The 22,893-nt window shown below is 47.9% G+C and overlaps 1 protein-coding gene across 1 annotated transcript in view; it reads right to left on the bottom strand.

Moving 5' to 3' along the window:
• Positions 1 to 22,893, bottom strand: part of als2a (alsin Rho guanine nucleotide exchange factor ALS2 a) — a 152,316-nt gene that overhangs the window by 99,278 nt on the left and 30,145 nt on the right. Inside the window, 5 exon segments of the mRNA XM_065019687.1 lie at positions 12,685 to 12,813; positions 15,404 to 15,535; positions 15,688 to 15,850; positions 20,169 to 20,234; positions 20,752 to 20,941. Coding sequence (XP_064875759.1) covers positions 12,685 to 12,813; positions 15,404 to 15,535; positions 15,688 to 15,850; positions 20,169 to 20,234; positions 20,752 to 20,941 — 680 coding nt within the window.

Genomic DNA, 22,893 nt, shown 5'->3' on the forward strand with positions numbered 1-22,893 from the left:
AGTCAACACAGCTCCAACAGCGAGAGCAGTAGCCTATAGCAGTCACCACAGCTCCAACAGAGAGAGCAGTAGCCTATAGCAGTCACCACAGCTCCAACAGAGAGAGCAGTAGCCAATAGCAGTCACCACAGCTCCAACACAGAGAGCAGTAGCCTATAGCAGTCACCACAGCTCCAACAGAGAGAGCAGTAGCCAATAGCAGCTCCAACAGAGAGAGCAGTAGCCTATAGCAGTCACCACAGCTCCAACAGAGAGAGCAGTAGTCTATAGCAGTCACCACAGCTCCAACACAGAGAGCAGTAGTCTATAGCAGTCACCACAGCTCCAACATAGAGAGCAGTAGCCTATAGCAGTCACCACAGCTCCAACAGAGAGAGCAGTAGCCTATAGCAGTCACCACAGCTCCAACAGAGAGAGCAGTAGTCTATAGCAGTCACCACAGCTCCAACAGAGAGAGCAGTAGCCTATAGCAGTCACCACAGCTCCAACAGAGAGAGCAGTAGCCAATAGCAGCTCCAACAGAGAGAGCAGTAGCCTATAGCAGTCACCACAGCTCCAACAGAGAGAGAGGTAGTCTATAGCAGCTCCAACAGAGAGAGCAGTAGCCTATAGCAGTCACCACAGCTCCAACAGAGAGAGCAGTAGTCTATAGCAGTCACCACAGCTCCAACAGAGAGAGCAGTAGTCTATAGCAGTCACCACAGCTCCAACAGAGAGAGCAGTAGCCTATAGCAGTCACCACAGCTCCAACACAGAGAGCAGTAGTCTATAGCAGTCACCACAGCTCCAACAGAGAGAGCAGTAGTCTATAGCAGTCACCACAGCTCCAACAGAGAGAGCAGTAGCCAATAGCAGTCACCACAGCTCCAACACAGAGAGCAGTAGCCTATAGCAGTCACCACAGCTCCAACAGAGAGAGCAGTAGCCTATAGCAGTCACCACAGCTCCAACACAGAGAGCAGTAGTCTATAGCAGTCACCACAGCTCCAACAGAGAGAGCAGTAGCCAATAGCAGTCACCACAGCTCCAACACAGAGAGCAGTAGCCTATAGCAGTCACCACAGCTCCAACAGAGAGAGCAGTAGCCAATAGCAGCTCCAACAGAGAGAGCGGTAGCCTATAGCAGTCACCACAGCTCCAACAGAGAGAGCAGTAGTCTATAGCAGTCACCACAGCTCCAACACAGAGAGCAGTAGTCTATAGCAGTCACCACAGCTCCAACAGAGAGAGCAGTAGCCTATAGCAGTCACCACAGCTCCAACAGAGAGAGCAGTAGTCTATAGCAGTCACCACAGCTCCAACAGAGAGCAGTAGCCAATAGCAGTCACCACAGCTCCAACAGAGAGAGCAGTAGCCTATAGCAGTCACCAAGCTCCAACAGAGAGAGCAGTAGCCTATAGCAGTCACCACAGCTCCAACACAGAGAGCAGCAGTCCAACAGCAGTCACCACAGCTCCAACAGAGAGAGCAGTAGCTATATAGCAGTCACCACAGCTCCAACACAGAGAGCAGTAGCCTATAGCAGTCACCACAGCTCCAACAGAGAGAGCAGTAGCCAATAGCAGCTCCAACAGAGAGAGCAGTAGCCTATAGCAGCTCCAACAGAGAGCAGTAGTCTATAGCAGCTCCAACAGAGAGAGAGCAGTAGCCTATAGCAGCACCACAGCTCCAACAGAGAGAGCAGTAGCCTATAGCAGTCACCACAGCTCCAACACAGAGAGCAGTAGCCTATAGCAGTCACCACAGCTCCAACAGAGAGAGCAGTAGCCAATAGCAGCAACAGAGAGCAGTAGCCTATAGCAGTCACCACAGCTCCAACAGAGAGAGAGGTAGTCTATAGCAGTCTAACAGAGAGAGCAGTAGCCTATAGCAGTCAACACAGCTCCAACAGAGAGAGCAGTAGTCTATAGCAGTCACCACAGCTCCAACAGAGAGAGCAGTAGCCAATAGCAGTCACCACAGCTCCAACAGAGAGTAGCAGTAGCCTCAACAGAGAGAGCAGTAGCAGTCACCACAGCTCCAACAGAGAGCAGTAGTCTATAGCAGTCACCACAGCTCCAACAGAGAGAGCAGTAGTCTATAGCAGTCACCACAGCTCCAACAGAGAGAGCAGTAGCCTATAGCAGTCACCACAGCTCCAACACAGAGAGCAGTAGCCTATAGCAGTCACCACAGCTCCAACACAGAGAGCAGTAGCCTATAGCAGTCACCACAGCTCCAACAGAGAGAGCAGTAGTCTATAGCAGTCACCACAGCTCCAACAGAGAGCAGTAGCCTATAGCAGTCACCACAGCTCCAACACAGAGAGCAGTAGCCTATAGCAGTCACCACAGCTCCAACAGAGAGAGCAGTAGCCAATAGCAGCTCCAACAGAGAGCAGAACAGAGAGCAGTAGTCTATAGCAGTCACCACAGCTCCAACACAGAGAGCAGTAGTCTATAGCAGTCACCAGCTCCAACACAGAGAGCAGTAGCCAATAGCAGTCACCACAGCTCCAACACAGAGAGCAGTAGCCTATAGCAGTCACCACAGCTCCAACAGAGAGAGCAGTAGCCTATAGCAGTCACCACAGCTCCAACAGAGAGAGCAGTAGCCTATAGCAGCTCACCAGAGAGCAGCTCTAACAGAGAGCAGTAGCCTATAGCAGTCACCACAGCTCCAACACAGAGAGCAGTAGCCTATAGCAGTCACCACAGCTCCAACAGAGAGAGCAGTAGCCAATAGCAGCTCCAACAGAGAGACAGTAGCAGTAGTCACCACATAGAGAGAGCAGTCACCACAGCTCCAACAGAGAGCAGTAGTCTATAGCAGTCACCACAGCTCCAACAGAGAGAGCAGTAGTCTATAGCAGTCACCACAGCTCCAACAGAGAGAGCAGTAGCCTATAGCAGTCACCACAGCTCCAACACAGAGAGCAGTAGTCTATAGCAGTCACCACAGCTCCAACAGAGAGAGCAGTAGTCTATAGCAGTCACCACAGCTCCAACAGAGAGAGCAGTAGCCAATAGCAGTCACCACAGCTCCAACACAGAGAGCAGTAGCTATAGCAGTCACCACAGCTCCAACAGAGAGCAGTAGCCAATAGCAGCTCCAACAGAGAGAGCAGTAGCCTATAGCAGTCACCACAGCTCCAACAGAGAGAGCAGTAGTCTATAGCAGCACCACAGCTCAACAGAGAGAGCAGTAGTCTATAGCAGTCACCACAGCTCCAACAGAGAGCAGTAGCCTATAGCAGTCACCACAGCTCCAACAGAGAGAGCAGTAGCCAATAGCAGTCACCACAGCTCCAACAGAGAGAGCAGTAGCCTATAGCAGTCACCACAGCTCCAACAGAGAGAGCAGTAGCCAATAGCAGCACCACAGCTACAACAGAGAGCAGTAGCCTATAGCAGTCACCACAGCTCCAACAGAGAGCAGTAGCTCTATAGCAGCTCCAACAGAGAGCAGTAGTCCTATAGCAGTCACCACAGCTCCAACAGAGAGAGCAGTAGTCTATAGCAGCTCCAACAGAGAGACAGTAGCCTATAGCAGTCAACCACAGCTCCAACAGAGAGAGCAGTAGCCTATAGCAGTCACCACAGCTCCAACAGAGAGAGCAGTAGCCTATAGCAGTCACCACAGCTCCAACAGAGAGAGCAGTAGCCTATAGCAGTCCACCACAGCAGTCCAACAGAGCTCCAACAGAGCAGTAGCCTATAGCAGTCACCACAGCTCCAACAGAGAGAGCAGTAGCCTATAGCAGTCACCACAGCTCCAACACAGAGAGCAGTAGTCTATAGCAGTCACCACAGCTCCAACAGTAGAGAGCAGTAGCTACAGAGAGCAGTCACCACAGCTCCAACAGAGAGAGCAGTAGCCTATAGCAGTCACCACAGCTCCAACAGAGAGAGCAGTAGCCAACAGCAGCTCCAACAGAGAGAGCAGTAGCCTATAGCAGTCACCACAGCTCCAACAGAGAGCAGTAGCCTATAGCAGTCACCACAGCTCCAACAGAGAGAGCAGTAGCCTATAGCAGTCAACAGCTCCAACAGAGAGCAGTAGCCAGCAGCTCCAACAGAGAGAGCAGTAGTCTATAGCAGTCACCACAGCTCCAACAGAGAGAGCAGTAGTCTATAGCAGTCACCACAGCTCCAACACAGAGAGCAGCAGTCTATAGCAGTCACCACAGCTCCAACAGAGAGAGCAGTAGCCAATAGCAGTCACCACAGCTCCAACACAGAGAGCAGTAGCCTATAGCAGTCACCACAGCTCCAACAGAGAGAGAGCAGTAGCCATAGCAGTCACCACAGCTCCAACAGAGAGAGCAGTAGCCTATAGCAGTCACCACAGCTCCAACAGAGAGAGAGTAGTCTATAGCAGTCACCACAGCTCAACAGAGAGAGCAGTAGCCTATAGCAGTCACCACAGCTCCAACAGAGAGAGCAGTAGTCTATAGCAGTCACCACAGCTCCAACACAGAGAGCAGTAGTCTATAGCAGTCACCACAGCTCCAACAGAGAGAGCAGTAGCCTAGCCTAGCAGTCACCACAGCTCCAACACAGAGAGCAGTAGTCTATAGCAGTCACCACAGCTCCAACAGAGAGAGCAGTAGTCTATAGCAGTCACCACAGCTCCAACAGAGAGAGCAGTAGCCAATAGCAGTCACCACAGCTCCAACACAGAGAGCAGTAGCCTATAGCAGTCACCACAGCTCCAACAGAGAGCAGTAGCCTATAGCAGTCACCACAGCTCCAACACAGAGAGCAGTAGTCTATAGCAGTCACCACAGCTCCAACAGAGAGAGCAGTAGCCAATAGCAGTCACCACAGCTCCAACACAGAGAGCAGTAGCCTATAGCAGTCACCACAGCTCCAACAGAGAGCAGTAGCCAATAGCAGCTCCAACAGAGAGAGCAGTAGCCTATAGCAGTCACCACAGCTCCAACAGAGAGAGCAGTAGTCTATAGCAGTCACAGAGAGAGAGCACAGCTCCAACACAGAGAGCAGTAGTCTATAGCAGTCACCACAGCTCCAACAGAGAGAGCAGTAGCCTATAGCAGTCACCACAGCTCCAACAGAGAGAGCAGTAGCCTATAGCAGTCACCACAGCTCCAACAGAGAGAGCAGTAGCCATAGCAGTCACCTGGGAGCTCAACAGAGAGCAGTAGCAGTCTATAGCAGTCACCACAGCTCCAACAGAGAGAGCAGTAGCCAATAGCAGTCACCACAGCTCCAACACAGAGAGCAGTAGCCTATAGCAGTCACCACAGCTCCAACAGAGAGAGCAGTAGCCAATAGCAGCTCCAACAGAGAGAGCAGTAGCATAGCAGTCACCACAGCTCCAACAGAGAGAGCAGTAGTCTATAGCAGCTCCAACAGAGAGCAGTAGCCTATAGCAGCTCCAACAGAGAGCAGCAGTCTATAGCAGTCACCACAGCTCCAACAGAGAGAGCAGTAGCCAATAGCAGTCACCACAGCTCCAACACAGAGAGCAGTAGCCTATAGCAGTCACCACAGCTCCAACAGAGAGAGCAGTAGCCAATAGCAGCTCCAACAGAGAGAGCAGTAGCCTATAGCAGTCACCACAGCTCCAACAGAGAGAGAGGTAGTCTATAGCAGCTCCAACAGAGAGAGCAGTAGCCTATAGCAGTCACCACAGCTCCAACAGAGAGAGCAGTAGTCTATAGCAGTCACCACAGCTCCAACACAGAGAGCAGTAGTCTATAGCAGTCACCACAGCTCCAACAGAGAGAGCAGTAGCCTATAGCAGTCACCACAGCTCCAACACAGAGAGCAGTAGTCTATAGCAGTCACCACAGCTCCAACAGAGAGAGCAGTAGTCTATAGCAGTCACCACAGCTCCAACAGAGAGAGCAGTAGCCTATAGCAGTCACCACAGCTCCAACACAGAGAGCAGTAGCCTATAGCAGTCACCACAGCTCCAACAGAGAGAGCAGTAGCCTATAGCAGTCACCACAGCTCCAACACAGAGAGCAGTAGTCTATAGCAGTCACCACAGCTCCAACAGAGAGCAGTAGCCAATAGCAGTCACCACAGCTCCAACACAGAGAGCAGTAGCCTATAGCAGTCACCACAGCTCCAACAGAGAGAGCAGTAGCCAATAGCAGCTCCAACAGAGAGAGCAGTAGCCTATAGCAGTCACCACAGCTCCAACAGAGAGAGCAGTAGTCTATAGCAGTCACCACAGCTCCAACACAGAGAGCAGTAGTCTATAGCAGTCACCACAGCTCCAACAGAGAGAGCAGTAGCCTATAGCAGTCACCACAGCTCCAACAGAGAGAGCAGTAGCCTATAGCAGTCACCACAGCTCCAACAGAGAGAGCAGTAGCCTATAGCAGTCACCACAGCTCCAACACAGAGAGCAGTAGCCTATAGCAGTCACCACAGCTCCAACAGAGAGAGCAGTAGCCAATAGCAGTCACCACAGCTCCAACACAGAGAGCAGTAGCCTATAGCAGTCACCACAGCTCCAACAGAGAGAGCAGTAGCCAATAGCAGCTCCAACAGAGAGAGCAGTAGCCTATAGCAGTCACCACAGCTCCAACAGAGAGCAGTAGTCTATAGCAGCTCCAACAGAGAGAGCAGTAGCCTATAGCAGTCACCACAGCTCCAACAGAGAGAGCAGTAGCCTATAGCAGCTCCAACAGAGAGAGCAGTAGCCTATAGCAGTCACCACAGCTCCAACAGAGAGAGCAGTAGCCTATAGCAGCTCCAACAGAGAGAGCAGTAGTCTATAGCAGTCACCACAGCTCCAACACAGAGAGCAGTAGTCTATAGCAGTCACCACAGCTCCAACAGAGAGAGCAGTAGTCTATAGCAGTCACCACAGCTCCAACACAGAGAGCAGTAGTCTATAGCAGCTCCAACAGAGAGAGCAGTAGTCTATAGCAGTCACCACAGCTCCAACAGAGAGAGCAGTAGCCTATAGCAGTCACCACAGCTCCAACACAGAGAGCAGTAGTCTATAGCAGTCACCACAGCTCCAACAGAGAGAGCAGTAGCCTATAGCAGTCACCACAGCTCCAACACAGAGAGCAGTAGTCTATAGCAGTCACCACAGCTCCAACACAGAGAGCAGTAGTCTATAGCAGTCACCACAGCTCCAACAGAGAGAGCAGTAGTCTATAGCAGTCACCACAGCTCCAACAGAGAGAGCAGTAGCCTATAGCAGCTCCAACAGAGAGAGCAGTAGCCTATAGCAGTCACCACAGCTCCAACACAGAGAGCAGTAGCCTATAGCAGTCACCACAGCTCCAACAGAGAGAGCAGTAGTCTATAGCAGTCACCACAGCTCCAACAGAGAGCAGTAGCAGTAGCCAACAGAGAGCAGTCTATAGCAGTCACCACAGCTCCAACACAGAGAGCAGTAGCCAATAGCAGTCACCACAGCTCCAACAGAGAGAGCAGTAGTCTATAGCAGTCACCACAGCTCCAACAGAGAGAGCAGTAGTCTATAGCAGTCACCACAGCTCCAACAGAGAGAGCAGTAGTCTATAGCAGCTCCAACAGAGAGAGCAGTAGCCAATAGCAGCTCCAACAGAGAGAGCAGTAGCCTATAGCAGTCACCACAGCTCCAACAGAGAGAGCAGTAGCCTATAGCAGTCACCACAGCTCCAACACAGAGAGCAGTAGTCTATAGCAGTCACCACAGCTCCAACAGAGAGAGCAGTAGCCTATAGCAGTCACCACAGCTCCAACAGAGAGAACAGTAGCCAATAGCAGCTCCAACAGAGAGAGCAGTAGCCTATAGCAGTCACCACAGCTCCAACAGAGAGAGCAGTAGTCTATACCAGTCACCACAGCTCCAACACAGAGAGCAGTAGTCTATAGCAGTCACCACAGCTCCAACAGAGAGAGCAGTAGCCTATAGCAGTCACCACAGCTCCAACAGAGAGAGCAGTAGCCTATAGCAGTCACCACAGCTCAACAGAGAGCAGTAGCCTATAGCAGTCACCACAGCTCCAACACAGAGAGCAGTAGCCTATAGCAGTCACCACAGCTCCAACAGAGAGAGCAGTAGCCTATAGCAGTCACCACAGCTCCAACACAGAGAGCAGTAGCCAATAGCAGTCACCACAGCTCCAACACAGAGAGCAGTAGCCTATAGCAGTCACCACAGCTCCAAAAGAGAGAGCAGTAGCCAATAGCAGCTCCAACAGAGAGAGCAGTAGCCTATAGCAGTCACCACAGCTCCAACAGAGAGAGCAGTAGTCTATAGCAGCTCCAACAGAGAGAGCAGTAGCCTATAGCAGTCACCACAGCTCCAACACAGAGAGCAGTAGTCTATAGCAGCTCCAACAGAGAGAGCAGTAGCCTATAGCAGTCACCACAGCTCCAACAGAGAGAGCAGTAGCCTATAGCAGTCACCACAGCTCCAACAGAGAGAGCAGTAGCCAATAGCAGTCACCACAGCTCCAACAGAGAGAGCAGTAGCCAATAGCAGTCACCACAGCTCCAACAGAGAGAGCAGTAGCCAATATCAGTCACCACAGCTACAACAGAGAGAGCAGTAGCCAATAGCAGTCACCACAGCTCCAACAGAGAGCAGTAGCCTATAGCAGCTCCAACAGAGAGAGCAGTAGTCTATAGCAGCTCCAACAGAGAGCAGTAGTCTATAGCAGCTCCAACAGAGAGCAGTAGTCTATAGCAGCTCCAACAGAGAGCGCAGTAGTCTATAGCAGTCACCACAGCTCCAACAGAGAGAGCAGTAGCCTATAGCAGTCACCACAGCTCCAACAGAGAGAGCAGTAGCCTATAGCAGTCAACACAGCTCCAACAGCGAGAGCAGTAGCCTATAGCAGTCACCACAGCTCCAACAGCGAGAGCAGTAGCCTATAGCAGTCACCACAGCTCCAACAGAGAGAGCAGTAGTCTATAGCAGTCACCACAGCTCCAACACAGAGAGCAGTAGCCTATAGCAGTCACCGCAGCTCCAACACAGAGAGCAGTAGTCTATAGCAGTCACCACAGCTCCAACAGAGAGAGCAGTAGCCAATAGCAGTCACCACAGCTCCAACACAGAGAGCAGTAGCCTATAGCAGTCACCACAGCTCCAACAGAGAGAGCAGTAGCCAATAGCAGCTCCAACAGAGAGAGCAGTAGCCTATAGCAGTCACCACAGCTCCAACAGAGAGAGCAGTAGTCTATAGCAGTCACCACAGCTCCAACACAGAGAGCAGTAGTCTATAGCAGTCACCACAGCTCCAACAGAGAGAGCAGTAGCCTATAGCAGTCACCACAGCTCCAACAGAGAGAGCAGTAGCCTATAGCAGTCACCACAGCTCCAACAGAGAGAGCAGTAGCCTATAGCAGTCACCACAGCTCCAACAGAGAGAGCAGTAGCCTATAGCAGTCACCACAGCTCCAACAAAGAGAGCAGTAGCCTATAGCAGTCACCACAGCTCCAACAGAGAGAGCAGTAGCCTATAGCAGCTCCAACAGAGAGAGCAGTAGCCTATAGCAGTCACCACAACTCCAACAGAGAGAGCAGTAGCCTATAGCAGCTCCAACAGAGAGAGCAGTAGCCTATAGCAGTCAACACAATTCCAACAGAGAGAGCAGTAGTCTATAGCAGCTCCAACAGAGAGAGCAGTAGTCTATAGCAGCTCCAACAGAGAGAGCAGTAGTCTATAGCAGCTCCAACAGAGAGAGCAGTAGTCTATAGCAGCTCCAACAGAGAGAGCAGTAGCCTATAGCAGTCACCACAACTCCAACAGAGAGAGCAGTAGCCTATAGCAGTCACCACAGCTCCAACAGAGAGAGCAGTACCCTATAGCAGTCACCACAACTCCAACAGAGAGAGCAGTAGCCTATAGCAGCTCCAACAGAGAGAGCAGTAGCCTATAGCAGTCACCAAAACTAAAGGACAACAGTGTTCACAGAGGAGGACAGTGTTGCAGTAGCCTATAGCAGCTCCAACAGAGTAGTTGTACAGTAGCACTGCTGATAAGGTTCAGCTCCAACAGGAGGCAGTAGCCTATAGCAGTCACCACAACTCCAACAGAGAAGGACAGCCCCTTCAGTAGCCTATAGCATCTCCAACAGAACCCAGGAGATACAATACCAGGAGCATTGGCCTATAGCAGTCAACACAGCTCTTAGACAGAGATGGAATAAAGACACAATAGCCTTATAGCAGTCACCACAACTCTTTCATTGGTTTCAGTAGCCTCTTTCAGCAGTCACCACAGCTCTTTCAACAGAGAGAATAGTTCCTACCAACTAGCAGTCACCACAGCTTTCACAGAGAGGTTTCAGTAGCCTACCAACTCTTTCAACATAGGCAGTTCATCAGTTGTCAACAAACTCTTTCATTGAATAAAGTTCCTTACAACTGTTCATTGAAAAGGACCTTCTCAACTCTTTCAGTGTTTCAATAGTTATAGCCAACTCTTTCAACTGGGTTCAATAGTTCTGTAAGTCACTGTTCTGATAAGGCTTCTTTCACTGGTTTCAATGTTCTGTGTAAATCAACAGGAGGACAAAGCCTGGCGCAAATCTCCTAACTCTTTCATTGGTTTCAATAGTTCCACAATCACTGGTTTCACCCAACTCTTTAATTGACATCAGGCAGCCAAGGACAGCCCTTTCAGTAGCTTGGAAAATGTTGACAAGCTTACCAACTCTTTCACAAGTTTCAATAGATACAATACCAGGAGAGGACATTGGTTCAAACCCAAGACAACGGCAGACATTGTTCCTTACCAACTCTTTAATTGGTTTCATGGTTCCTTACCTCTTTTCATGGAATAAAGACAATAGTTCAATACCAGCCTTTATAGAATCAAATTCTTACCAACTCTTTCATTGGTTTCAATAGTTCCTTACCAACTCTTTCACTGGTTTCAATAGTTCCTTACCAACTCTTTCATTGGTTTCAATAGTTCCTTACCAACTCTTTCACTGGTGTCAATAGTTCCTTACCAACTCTTTCATTGGTTTCAATAGTCCCTTACCAACTCTTTCACTGGTTTCAATAGTTCCTTACCAACTCTTTCATTGGGGTTTCAATAGTTCCTTACCAACTCTTTCACTGGTTTCAATAGTTCCTTACCAACTCTTTCATTGGTTTCAATAGTTCCTTACCAACTCTTTCATTGGTTTCAATAGTTCCTTACCAACTCTTTCATTGGTTTCAATAGTTCCTTACCAACTCTTTCACTGGTTTCAATAGTTCCTTACCAACTCTTTCACTGGTTTCAATAGTTCCTTACCAACTCTTTCATTGGTTTCAATAGTTCCTTACCAACTCTTTCATTGGTTTCAACTCTTTCACTGGTTCCAATAGTTCCTTACCAACTCTTTCATTGGTTTCAATAGTTCCTTACCAACTCTTTCATTGGTTTCAATAGTTCCTTGCCAACTCTTTCATTTGTTTCAATAGTTCCTTACCAACTCTTTAATTGGGGTTTCAATAGCTGTTTAGTGAAGGCCTTTGCGGCTTGTGTGATTATAGCCATCTTATGCCACGATTTTACAGTCCCAGACAATAATCCCCAGTTCAGTGAGACAGGGTCTCGGTCTGTTGATTCAGTGAGACAGGGTCTCGGTCTGCTGATTCAGTGAGACAGGGTCTCGGTCTGCTGATTCAGTGAGACAGGGTCTCGGTCTGCTGATTCAGTGAGACAGGGTCTAGGTCTGCTGTCTGCTGATTCAGTGAGACAGGGTCTAGGTCTGCTGGTTCAGTGATTCAGTGAGACCACTGATTCACGTCTGAGACAGGGTCTCCTGCTGATTCAGTGAGACAGGGTCTAGGTCTGCTGATTCAGTGAGACAGGGTCTAGGTCTGCTGATTCAGTGAGAGACAGGGTCTAGGTCTGCTGATTCAGTGAGACAGGGTCTAGGTCTTCTGATTCAGTGAGACAGGGTCTAGGTCTGCTGATTCAGTGAGACAGGGTCTTAGGCTGCTGATTCAGTGAAAGTTCTAGCTGTGATTCAGTGAATGTTTTAGCCTGCTGATTCAGTGAGACGTGTCTGGTCTGCTGATTCAGAGCCGATCCCGGTGCTGATTCAGTGAGAACACGGCCGGTCTGCTGATTCAGTGAGAATCTTGGTCTCAGTGAGACAGTCTAGATTTCAATCTATCTGCTGATTCAGTAGTTTGATTTAAACGTATACATGCTTCTAGGTTGCAGTGTGACGTGGCTGGTCTTATGGTCCGATTCCGTGAAAAAATTACATATTTAATCTTGATTAATCCGACATCTGAAATCAGGCTAAATGATTGGACTTTGATAAATGCACAAAATCCTCAATCAAAATAAATGTTTTACAATAGCGACCATGTTATCTTTGGGAAGTACAGACATCAACATTTTCTACGTGAAAACTATTTCTAAGATGCATACTTTCAGTTTTTTCCGAACTCAATTCCCTCTTTAGACACCCTCAGATCAAACCTCTACAGTCAATGTAGCCTACGTCGACTGACGTAGCCTCGCAAGCCAATCGTAAAATGCGACGACGAAACTGAAGCAAATCGTACAATCTGGCAAGGTTGATATCAATATTTTAAATCTGTTAACATCGCACAGTGGGACGTGATAATTGTAACAGATTAGTCTGCTAAGGCCTTAACTGCCTGATTCAGAGTTGAGATAAACGTGTGCTACCCAGCCCTTCACTAGCCTTATCGATGTTGATGTGTGCCAACTGTTTAGAGATGGTGGTTCCCATAGACTCTTACCTGTGCATGAATCAGAGCGTCGTTGAACAGGATGAACCAGTTAACAGAGAACCTCCCGGCGTTCTGGAGGGTCAGGCTCTTGTTGCTACTCTCATACACCAGCCTGCGCTGGGGATTACGGAGGACATCCTGGGAGCAGAACAGAGTACTACTGTATTTAGAGAGTAACTTATTCTCTACACAGCAGCCTGGGGCTTCTGGAGGAAATCCTGCAGAATAGCAGAGTTGACCTAACACAGTATAAACACATCTGAGACCAGGCTAACAGTATTAGATCTATAGACAGGATAACTAGTGGGATCTACAGACAGGATAACTAGTGAGATCTACAGACAGGATAACTAGTGAGATCTACAGACATGATAACTAGTGGGATCTACAGACAGGATAACTAGTGAGATCTAGACAGGATAACTAGTGGGATCTACAGACAGGATAACTAGTGAGATCTACAGACAGGATAACTGGTGAGATCTACAGACAGGATAACTAGTGAGATCTACAGACAGGATAACTAGTGAGATCTACAGACAGGATAACTAGTGAGATCTACAGACAGGATAACTAGTGGGATCTACAGACAGGATAAATGACTAGTGAAATCTACAGACAGGATGACTGGTGCTAGAGATCGTTGGGCGGACAGGATAACCTAGTGGATTACAGACAGGCAGGTAGCCTAGTGGTTAGAGGAGGCAGGTAGCCTAGTGGTTAGAGGAGGCAGGTAACCTAGTGGTGAGAGACAGGTAGCCTAGTGGATTACAGACAGGATAACCTAGTGGATCTAGAGAGGCAGGATAACTAGTGAGATCTAGAGACAGGATAACCTAGTGGTTACAGGAGGCAGGTAGCCTAGTGGTTAGAGACAGGATAACCTAGTGGTTAGAGAGGCAGGTAACTAGTGGTTATAGGAGGCAGGATAAATGACTTAAATGGTGTACAGACAGGCAGGTAACTAGTGGTGACAGAGGCAGGGTAACTAGTGAGATGACAGAGGCAGGATAGCTAGTGGGAGAGGAGGACAGGTAACTAGTGGTTAGAGACAGGATAACTAGAGGTTACAGACAGGTAACTAGTGGGATTACAGACAGGATAGCCTAGTGGTTAGAGGAGGATAACTAGTGAGATCTACAGACTGGATAACTAGTGAGATCTAGACAGGCATAACTAGTGGTTAGAGGACAGGTAACTAGTGAGTTACAGACAGGTAACCTAGTGAGTTAGACAGGCAGGTAACTAGTGGATCTACAGACAGGATAACTAGTGGGATCTATAGACAGGATAAATGACTTAAATGTAAATGTACAGACAGGGTAACTAGTGGTCTACAGACAGGATAACTGGTGGTCTACAGACAGGTAACTGGTGATATCTACAGACAGGTAGCCTAGTGGATCTACAGACAGGTAGCTAGTGGATTAGAGGAGGGGTAACCTAGTGAGATCTACAGACAGGATAACTAGTGAGATTACAGACAGGATAACTAGTGAGATCTACAGACAGGATAACTAGTGGATCTACAGACAGGATAACTAGTGAGATCTACAGACAGGATAACTGGTGGATCTACAGACAGGATAACTAGTGGGATCTATAGACAGGATAAATTACTGGTGGTAAATGTACAGACAGGAAGCCTAGTGAGATCTACAGACAGGATAACCTAGTGGGATCTACAGACAGGATAACTAGTGGGATCTACAGACAGGATAACTAGTGGGATCTAGAGACAGGATAACTAGTGGGATCTACAGACAGGATAACTAGTGAGATCTAGAGGACTGGATAACTAGTGAGATCTAGACAGGATAACTAGTGAGATCTACAGACAGGATAACTAGTGGTCTATAGTAGACAGGATAACTAGTGAGATCTAGACAGGATGACTGGTGCGAGAGATCGTTGGGAGGCAGGTAGCCTAGTGGTTAGAGGAGGCAGGTAGCCTAGTGGTTAGAGGAGGCAGGTAGCCTAGTGGTTAGAGGAGGCAGGTAGCCTAGTGGTTAGAGGAGGCAGGTAGCCTAGTGGTTAGAGGAGGCAGGCAGCCTAGTGGTTAGAGGAGGCAGGTAGCCTAGTGGTTAGAGGAGGCAGGTAGCCTAGTGGTTAGAGGAGGCAGGTAACCTAGTGGTTAGAGGAGGCAGGTAGCCTAGTGGTTAGAGGAGGCAGGTAGCCTGGTGGTTAGAGGAGGCACGTAGCCTGGTGGTTAGAGGAGGCAGGTAGCCTAGTGGCTAGAGGAGGCAGGTAGCCTAGTGATTAGAGGAGGCAGGTAGCCTAGTGGTTAGAGGAGGCAGGTAGCCTTGTGGTTAGAGGAGGCAGGTAGCCTTGTGGTTAGAGTGTTGTGCCTGTAACCAAACGGTTGCTGGATCGAATCCCTGAGCTGACAGGGTAAAAATCTGTCTTTCTGCCCCTGAACAGGCAGTTAACCCACTGTTCCTAGGCCTTCATTGTAAATAAGAATCTGTTCTTAACTGACTTGCCTGGTTAAATAAAGGTGAAATAATATATTTGTTTTTAAATCGTTCAATATTTCGTGATAGTTCACCAATAACATGTCTACGGTTCTATAGTCATTATCATACGCCCAAGTCTCCTTGAAAATCAAGGTGTTCCGTGCTCTTCCATTACAGTACTGGAGATGGCTCAATATGTTTTCATATTTAAATGGACCCACAACAAAATGTCTATGGTTCTGTAACATCAGTAACAGGACCACTCTACTCACAGTAGTTTTCCCAGAATATGTCCTCCAGAATTGGTTTGTTGTCTCTGCCTCCTTCCTCTTCCTCCCCAGGCTGAGAGACAGTGCCTCGTACTTGGAGCAGCCCTCCTGCAGCCTCTGGTATTCCACTGTACTCTGAGATTACCAGGAGAAAGGCTTTAAATGTGATTGATTGATTGATTGATTGGAGAAGAAAAGAGAAGAGAAGAGAAGCCGAAGATATAGTGACAACATTCCACAAAGACTTCAGAACCTGTTAGAAGTACTGATAGACGGAAGGTACGTACCACATCGAAACAGGTGGCCAGTTTGAGCAGCTGCCTGGCGTACTCGTGGATGTGTTGCATGGGAGAGTAGAACAGCAACACCAACAGGTCCAACAGGGGAACCTTGTCTTCACTGGACTCTGACAGCTGTCGCAAAACCTCAAACTTCTTCCCAAAACACTCCCTGGAGAGGACATCAAGGGGAGTGAATGTACTATGAAGACTATATAAACTCAGCTAAAAAAAATAAAAAATAAACATCCTCTCACTGAGTTTATATTCAGCAAACTTAACATGTGTAAATATTTGTATGAACAGAACAAGATTCAACAACTGAGACATAAACTGAACAAGTTCCACAGACATGTGACTAACAGAAATTGAATAATGTGTCCCTGAACAAAGGGGGGGGGGTCAAAATCTAAAGTAACAGTCAGTATCTGGTGTGGCCACCAGCTGCATTAAGTACTGCAGTGCATCTCCTCCTCATGGACTGCACCAGATTTGCCAGGTCTTGCTGTGAGATGTTACCCCACTCTTCCACCAAGGCACCTGCAATTTCCTGGACATTTCTGGGGGAACGCCCAAACCCTAGATCAGTTCCTCCGATCACCAGTCCGTTCCTCCGATCAGTCCAGTCCGTTCCTCCGATCACCAGTCCGTTCCTCCGATCACCAGCCCGGTTCCTCCGGTTCCTCCTCCGATCACCAGTCCGTTCCTCCGATCACCAGTCCGTTCCTCCGATCACCAGTCCGTTCCTCCGATCACCAGCCCGTTCCTCCGATCACCAGCCCGTTCCTCCGATCACCAGCCCGTTCCTCCGATCACCAGTCCGTTCCTCCGATCACCAGTCCGTTCCTCCGATCACCAGTCCGTTCCTCCGATCACCAGTCCGTTCCTCCGATCACCAGTCCGTTCCTCCGATCACCAGCTCCTCCGATCACCAGTCCGTTCCTCCGATCACCAGTCCGTTCCTCCGATCACCAGTCCGTTCCTCCGATCACCAGTCTAGCGGTGATAGAGCTGCCAACGGAGCTAATGCAGTCCCTCTACTACTGGAGGACCAGGTCTTCATACGCCCAATGGCTAACATACCTGTATGGGACTCCATGAGACCTCCGTGAACCTCACGGTCCTCTACAGGTCAGGTGGTAGAGCATGGTGCTTGCTACCGGCAGCATAGTGGGTTTGATTCCAGGGACCACATGACAATAAGTGGATTTGGATTTAAAAAAAACATCTGCTAAATTGCATATTACTATTTGTTAATATTATTTTTGTAAACAGTGACTCTTTCCCACATAACTATAACCCCTGTATTGGATGCATCCAGATGGGAACCGTTGGGAGAAATACATTGGTTGGCTAGCTGTCCTCTACCGTTGGGAGAAATACATTGGTTGGCTAGCTGTCCTCTACCGTTGGGAGAAATACATTGGTTGGCTAGCTGTCCTCTACCGTTGGGAGAAATACATTGGTTGGCTAGCTGTCCTCTACTGTTGGGAGAAATACATTGGTTGGCTAGCTGTCCTCTACTGTTGGGAGAAATACATTGGTTGGCTAGCTGTCCTCTACTGTTGGGAGAAATACATTGGTTGGCTAGCTGTCCTCTACTGTTGGGAGAAATACATTGGTTGGCTAGCTGTCCTCTACTGTCTGGGAGAAATCACATTATCACATTCTCTTGTGTTGGGAGAAATACATTGGTTGGCTAACTGTCCTCTACTGTTGGGAGAAATACATTGGTTGGCTAGCTGTCCTCTACTGTCTAGCTAGAGTCACATTATCACGTTCTCTTGTCGTTGGGAGAAATACATTGGTTGGCTAGCTGCCCTCTACTGTTGGGAGAAATACATTGGTTGGCTAGCTGTCCTCTACTGTCTAGCTAGAGTCACATTACCACGTTCTCTTGTCATTGGGAGAAATACATTGGTTGGCTAGCTGTCCTCTACTGTTGGGAGAAATACATTGGTTGGCTAGCTGTCCTCTACTGTCTAGGTAGAGTCACATTATCACGTTCTCTTGTCATTGGGAGAAATACATTGGTTGGCTAGCTGTCCTCTACTGTTGGGAGAAATACATTGGTTGGCTAGCTGTCCTCTACTGTCTAGGTAGAGTCACATTATCACGTTCTCTTGTCATTGGGAGAAATACATTGGTTGGCTAGCTGTCCTCTACCGCATTGGTTGGCTAGCTGTCCTCTACTGTCTAGGTAGAGTCACATTATCACGTTCTCTTGTCATTGGGAGAAATACATTGGTTGGCTAGCTGTCCTCTACTGTCTAGGTAGAGTCACGTTCTCTTGTCGTTGGGAGAAATACATTGGTTGGCTAGCTGTCCTCTACTGTCTAGGTAGAGTCACGTTCTCTTGTCGTTACACTTCTTGCTCAACACCAAGACACATTTCTCTCATCACTGCTGCACATTGCAAAAGCAATGCATTCTTTAAGAGAAGTAGAGAGTTTCTACCTGATCAACACACAGTTAGTGATGAGGAAGTCAATGTGGTTAGTGATGAGGAAGTCAATATGGTTAGTGATGAGGAAGTCAATATGGTTAGCGATGAGGAAGTCAATATGGTTAGCGATGAGGAAGTCAATGTGGTTAGCGATGAGGAAGTCAATATGGTTAGTGATGAGGAAGTCAATATGGTTAGTGATGAGGAAGTCAATATGGTTAGTGATGAGGAAGTCAATGTGGTTAGTGATGAGGAAGTCAATATGGTTAGTGATGAGGAAGTCAATATGGTTAGTGATGAGGAAGTCAATGTGGTTAGTGATGAGGAAGTCAATATGGTTAGTGATGAGGAAGTCAATATGGTTAGTGATGAGGAAGTCAATATGGTTAGTGATGAGGAAGTCAATATGGTTAGTGTAACTGGGGTGAGTTACAGTACAATACACAGTGATGAGGAAGTCAATGAAAGTCAGTGTAACTGGGGTGAGTCAATGTGGTTAGTGATGGAAGTCAATGTGGTTAGCGATGAGGAAGTCAATGGTTAGCGACAGTACAATGGTTAGGAAGTCAATGTGGTTAGCGATGAGGAAGTCAGTGTAACTGGGGTGAGTTACAGTACAATACACAGTGATGAGAAAGTCAATGTGGTTAGTTCAATATGGTTAGCGATGAGGAAGTCAATGTGGTTAGCGATGAGGAAGTCAATATGGTTAGCGATGAGGAAGTCAATATGGTTAGCGATGAGGAAGTCAATATGGTTAGCGATGAGGAAGTCAATATGGTTAGCGATGAGGAAGTCAATGTGGTTAGCGATGAGGAAGTCAATATGGTTAGCGATGAGGAAGTCAATGTGGTTAGTGATGAGGAAGTCAATATGGTTAGCGATGAGGAAGTCAATATGGTTAACTTCTTGAAGCTATGGGGGCGCTATTTCATTATTGGATCAAAAACGTTCCCGTTTTAAGCGCAATATTTTGTCACGAAAAGATGCTCGACTATGCATATAATTGGCAGCTTTGGAAAGAGAACACTCTGACGTTTCCAAAACTGCAAAGATATTATCTGTGAGTGCCACAGAACTCATGCTACAGGCGAAACCAAGATGAAACCTCAAACAGAAAATGAGCAGAATTTTTGAGGCTCTGTTTTCCATCGTCTCCTTATATGGCTGTGAATGTGCCATGAACGAGCCTAAGCTCTCTGCCGTTCGTCCAAGGTGTCTGCAGCATTGTGACGTATTTGTAGGCATATCATTGGAAGATTGGCCATAAGAGACTACATTTGCCAGGGGTCCGCCCGGTGTCCTTTGTCTAAATTGGTGCGTAATCTTCAGCTGCAGGCATTTTCCCATGGGATTCAGAGGGGAAAGCACACTTCCACGAACGATATATCATCGAAGAGATATGTAGAAAAACACCTTGAGGATTGATTCTAAACAAGGTTTGCCATGTTTCAGTCGATATTATGGAGTTATTTTGGAAAAAGTTCGGCTTTTTTATAACTGAATTTTCGGGGTTTTTTGGTAGCCAAACATGACGCAGAAAACGGACCGATTTCTCCTAAACAAATTATCTTTCAGGAAAAACTGAACATTTGCTATCTGACTGAGAGTCTCCTCATTGAAAACATCCGAAGTTCTTCAAAGGTAAATTATTTATTTGAATGTTTTTCTGGTTTTTGTGAAAATGTTGCCTGCTGATGCTAACGCTAAATGCTAATGCTAGCTATCAATAGCTATCAATACTGTTACACAAATGCTAGTTTTGCTATGGTTGAGAAGCATATTTTTGAAAATCTGAGATGACAGTGTTGTTAACAAAAGGCTAAGCTTGAGAGCTAGCATATTGATTTCATTTCATTTGCGATTTTCATGAATAGTTAACGTTGTGTTATGCTAATGAGCTTGAGGCTGTATTCACGATCCCGGATCCGGGATGGCTCGACGCAAGAAGTTAATGTAACTGGGGTGATGTACAGTACAATAGACAGTAAGAGTTTATACAAAAGATAGTGTAACTGGGATAAGGTCAAATAGAAGGACTTACACAGAGGGCTTCATGAGGGCTTGGAATCCCCCCATAACCAGGAAATTACCCACTGAGCCACAGTACCTGCAGAGAGAGAGAGAGAGCTTGAGAAAACAGATGGTGAGAACACTCAGGAGGAGAGGAGGAGGAGAAGGGAACCCTCGGGCGGAGGAGAAGGGAACCCTCGGGCGGAGGAGAAGGGAACCCTCGGGCGGAGGAGAAGGGAACACTCGGGCGGAGGAGAAGGGAACACTCGGGCGGAGGAGAAGGGAACACTCGGGCGGAGGAGAAGGGAACACTCGGGCGGAGGAGAAGGGAACACTCGGGCGGAGGAGAAGGGAACACTCGGGCGGAGGAGAAGGGAACACTCGGGCGGAGGAGAAGGGAACACTCAGGCGGAGGAGAAGGGAACACTCAGGCGGAGGAGAAGGGAGGAGGAGAAGGGAACACTCAGGCGGAGGAGAAGGGAGGAGGAGAAGGGAACACTCAGGCGGAGGAGAAGGGAACACTCAGGCGGAGGCCATTTGACAGTGTAACTACGACAGAAGAAACAACACTAAAACAGACAGCAGACATCTCAGCCTAGTAATTGTGTACTTGCTCTTTATACATGTCCAGGAAGGTGTTAGCGTGTTTCAGGATGACCAGTCCCTTGACGTCCCGGTCAGTATGGAGGAAGGCTGTAAGGGAGACGGAGTGTTGTCCGGTCAGGTGGCAGAGCCTGCTGTAGCTACTAGCCAGGGACTGGAACAGCAGGCTGGACGTTTGGCCCAACACCGTGCACACAGACTCTAGAGGAGACACAGAGAGTACACAGATCAATCCACCACCGTCTCTACAACACAGATCAATTCACCACCCTCTCTACAACACAGATCAATCCAACACCCTCTCTACAACACAGATCAATCCTTCACCCTCTCTACAACACAGATCAATCCACCACCCTCTCTACAACACAGATCAATCTTCACAACACAGATCAATCCTTCACCCTCTCTACAACACAGATCAATCCTTCACCCTCTCTACAACACAGATCAATCCTTCACCCTCTCAACACAGATCAATCAACACAGATCAATCCTTCACAACACAGATCAATCCTTCTCTACAACACAGATCAATCCACCACCCTCTCTACAACACAGATCAATCCTTCACCCTCTCTACAACACAGATCAATCCACCACCCTCTCTACAACACAGATCAATTCACTTCACCCTCTCTACAACACAGATCAATCCTTCACCCTCTCTACAACACAGATCAATCCACCACCCTCTCTACAACACAGATCAATCCACCACCCTCTCTACAACACAGACAAATCCTTCACCCTCTCTACAACACAGATCAATCCTTCACCCTCTCTACAACACAGATCAATCCTTCACCCTCTCTACAACACAGATCAATTCACTACCCTCTCTACATCACAGATCAATTCACCACCCTCTCTACAACACAGATCAATCCTTCACCCTCTCTACAACACAGATCAATCCTTCACCCTCTCTACAACACAGATCAATCCTTCACCCTCTCTACAACACAGATCAATCCTTCACCCTCTCTACAACACAGATCAATCCTTCACCCTCTCTACAACACAGATCAATCCTTCACCCTCTCTACAACACAGATCAATCCACCACCCTCTCTACAACACAGTTCAATCCACCACCCTCTCTACAACACTTGGATCAGCCAGAAGAGGACTGGCCACCCCTCATAGCCTGGTTCCTCTCTAGGTTTCTTCCTAGGTTTTGGCCTTTCTAGGGAGTTTTTCCTAGCCACTGTGCTTCTACAACTGCATTGCTTGCTGTTTGGGGTTTTAGGCTGGGTTTCTGTAAGCACTTTGTGATATCGTGATGTATAAAGGGCTTTATAAATACATTTGATTGATTGATTGATTGTGATCAGTCCAACACACTCTTTACCACTGTTGTGTCATCAGCAAACTTAATGATTGAGTTGGAGACGTGCGTGGCCACACAGTCACGGGTGAACAGGGAGTATCGGAGGGGGCTGGGCACGCACCCCTGTGGGGCCCCTGTGTTGAGGACAAGTGGAGGCGGAGGTGTTTTTGCATACAACACAGGGAATGTCAGTGAAGACATTCACCACCTGGGGTAGACCCGTCAGGAAGCTTAGGTGATGAGCATGGAGGGTGTTGAAGGCTGTGCTTTAGTCCATGAACAACATTCTTACAAAAGTATTCCTCTAGTCCAGCTGGGAGTCAAATCAAATCAAATGTTATTTATCACATATGCCGAATAAAACAGGTGTAGACCGTGAAACTCTTGCAAAAACATTTAAATAACACAATAAAGAGGTGGGGGGTTACAGGTCATTTGTAGGGGGGAGGAGGAGAAGAGAAGGGGGTCGTTTTAATTAGTCTGGGTGGCCATTTGATTCATTGTTCAGCAGTCTCATGGCTTGGGGGTAGAAGCTGTTAAGGAGCTTTTTGGACCTAGACTTGGCGCTCCGGTATAGCTTGCCGTGCGGTAGCAGAGAGAACAGTCTATGACTTGGGTGGCTGGCGTATTTGACACATTTTTAGGGATTCCTCTGACACCGCCTGGTATAGAGGTCCTGGATGGCAGGAAACTTGGCCCCAGTGATGTACTGGGCAGTACACAATACCCTCTGTAGTGCCTTATGGTCGGATGCCGAGAAGTTGCCGTACCAGGTGGTGATGCAACCAGTTCGATGGTGCAGCTGTAGAACCTTTTGAGG

This window comes from Oncorhynchus nerka, linkage group LG1 (genome assembly GCF_034236695.1).
Source record: "Oncorhynchus nerka isolate Pitt River linkage group LG1, Oner_Uvic_2.0, whole genome shotgun sequence".
NCBI classification, from domain to species: domain Eukaryota; kingdom Metazoa; phylum Chordata; class Actinopteri; order Salmoniformes; family Salmonidae; genus Oncorhynchus; species Oncorhynchus nerka.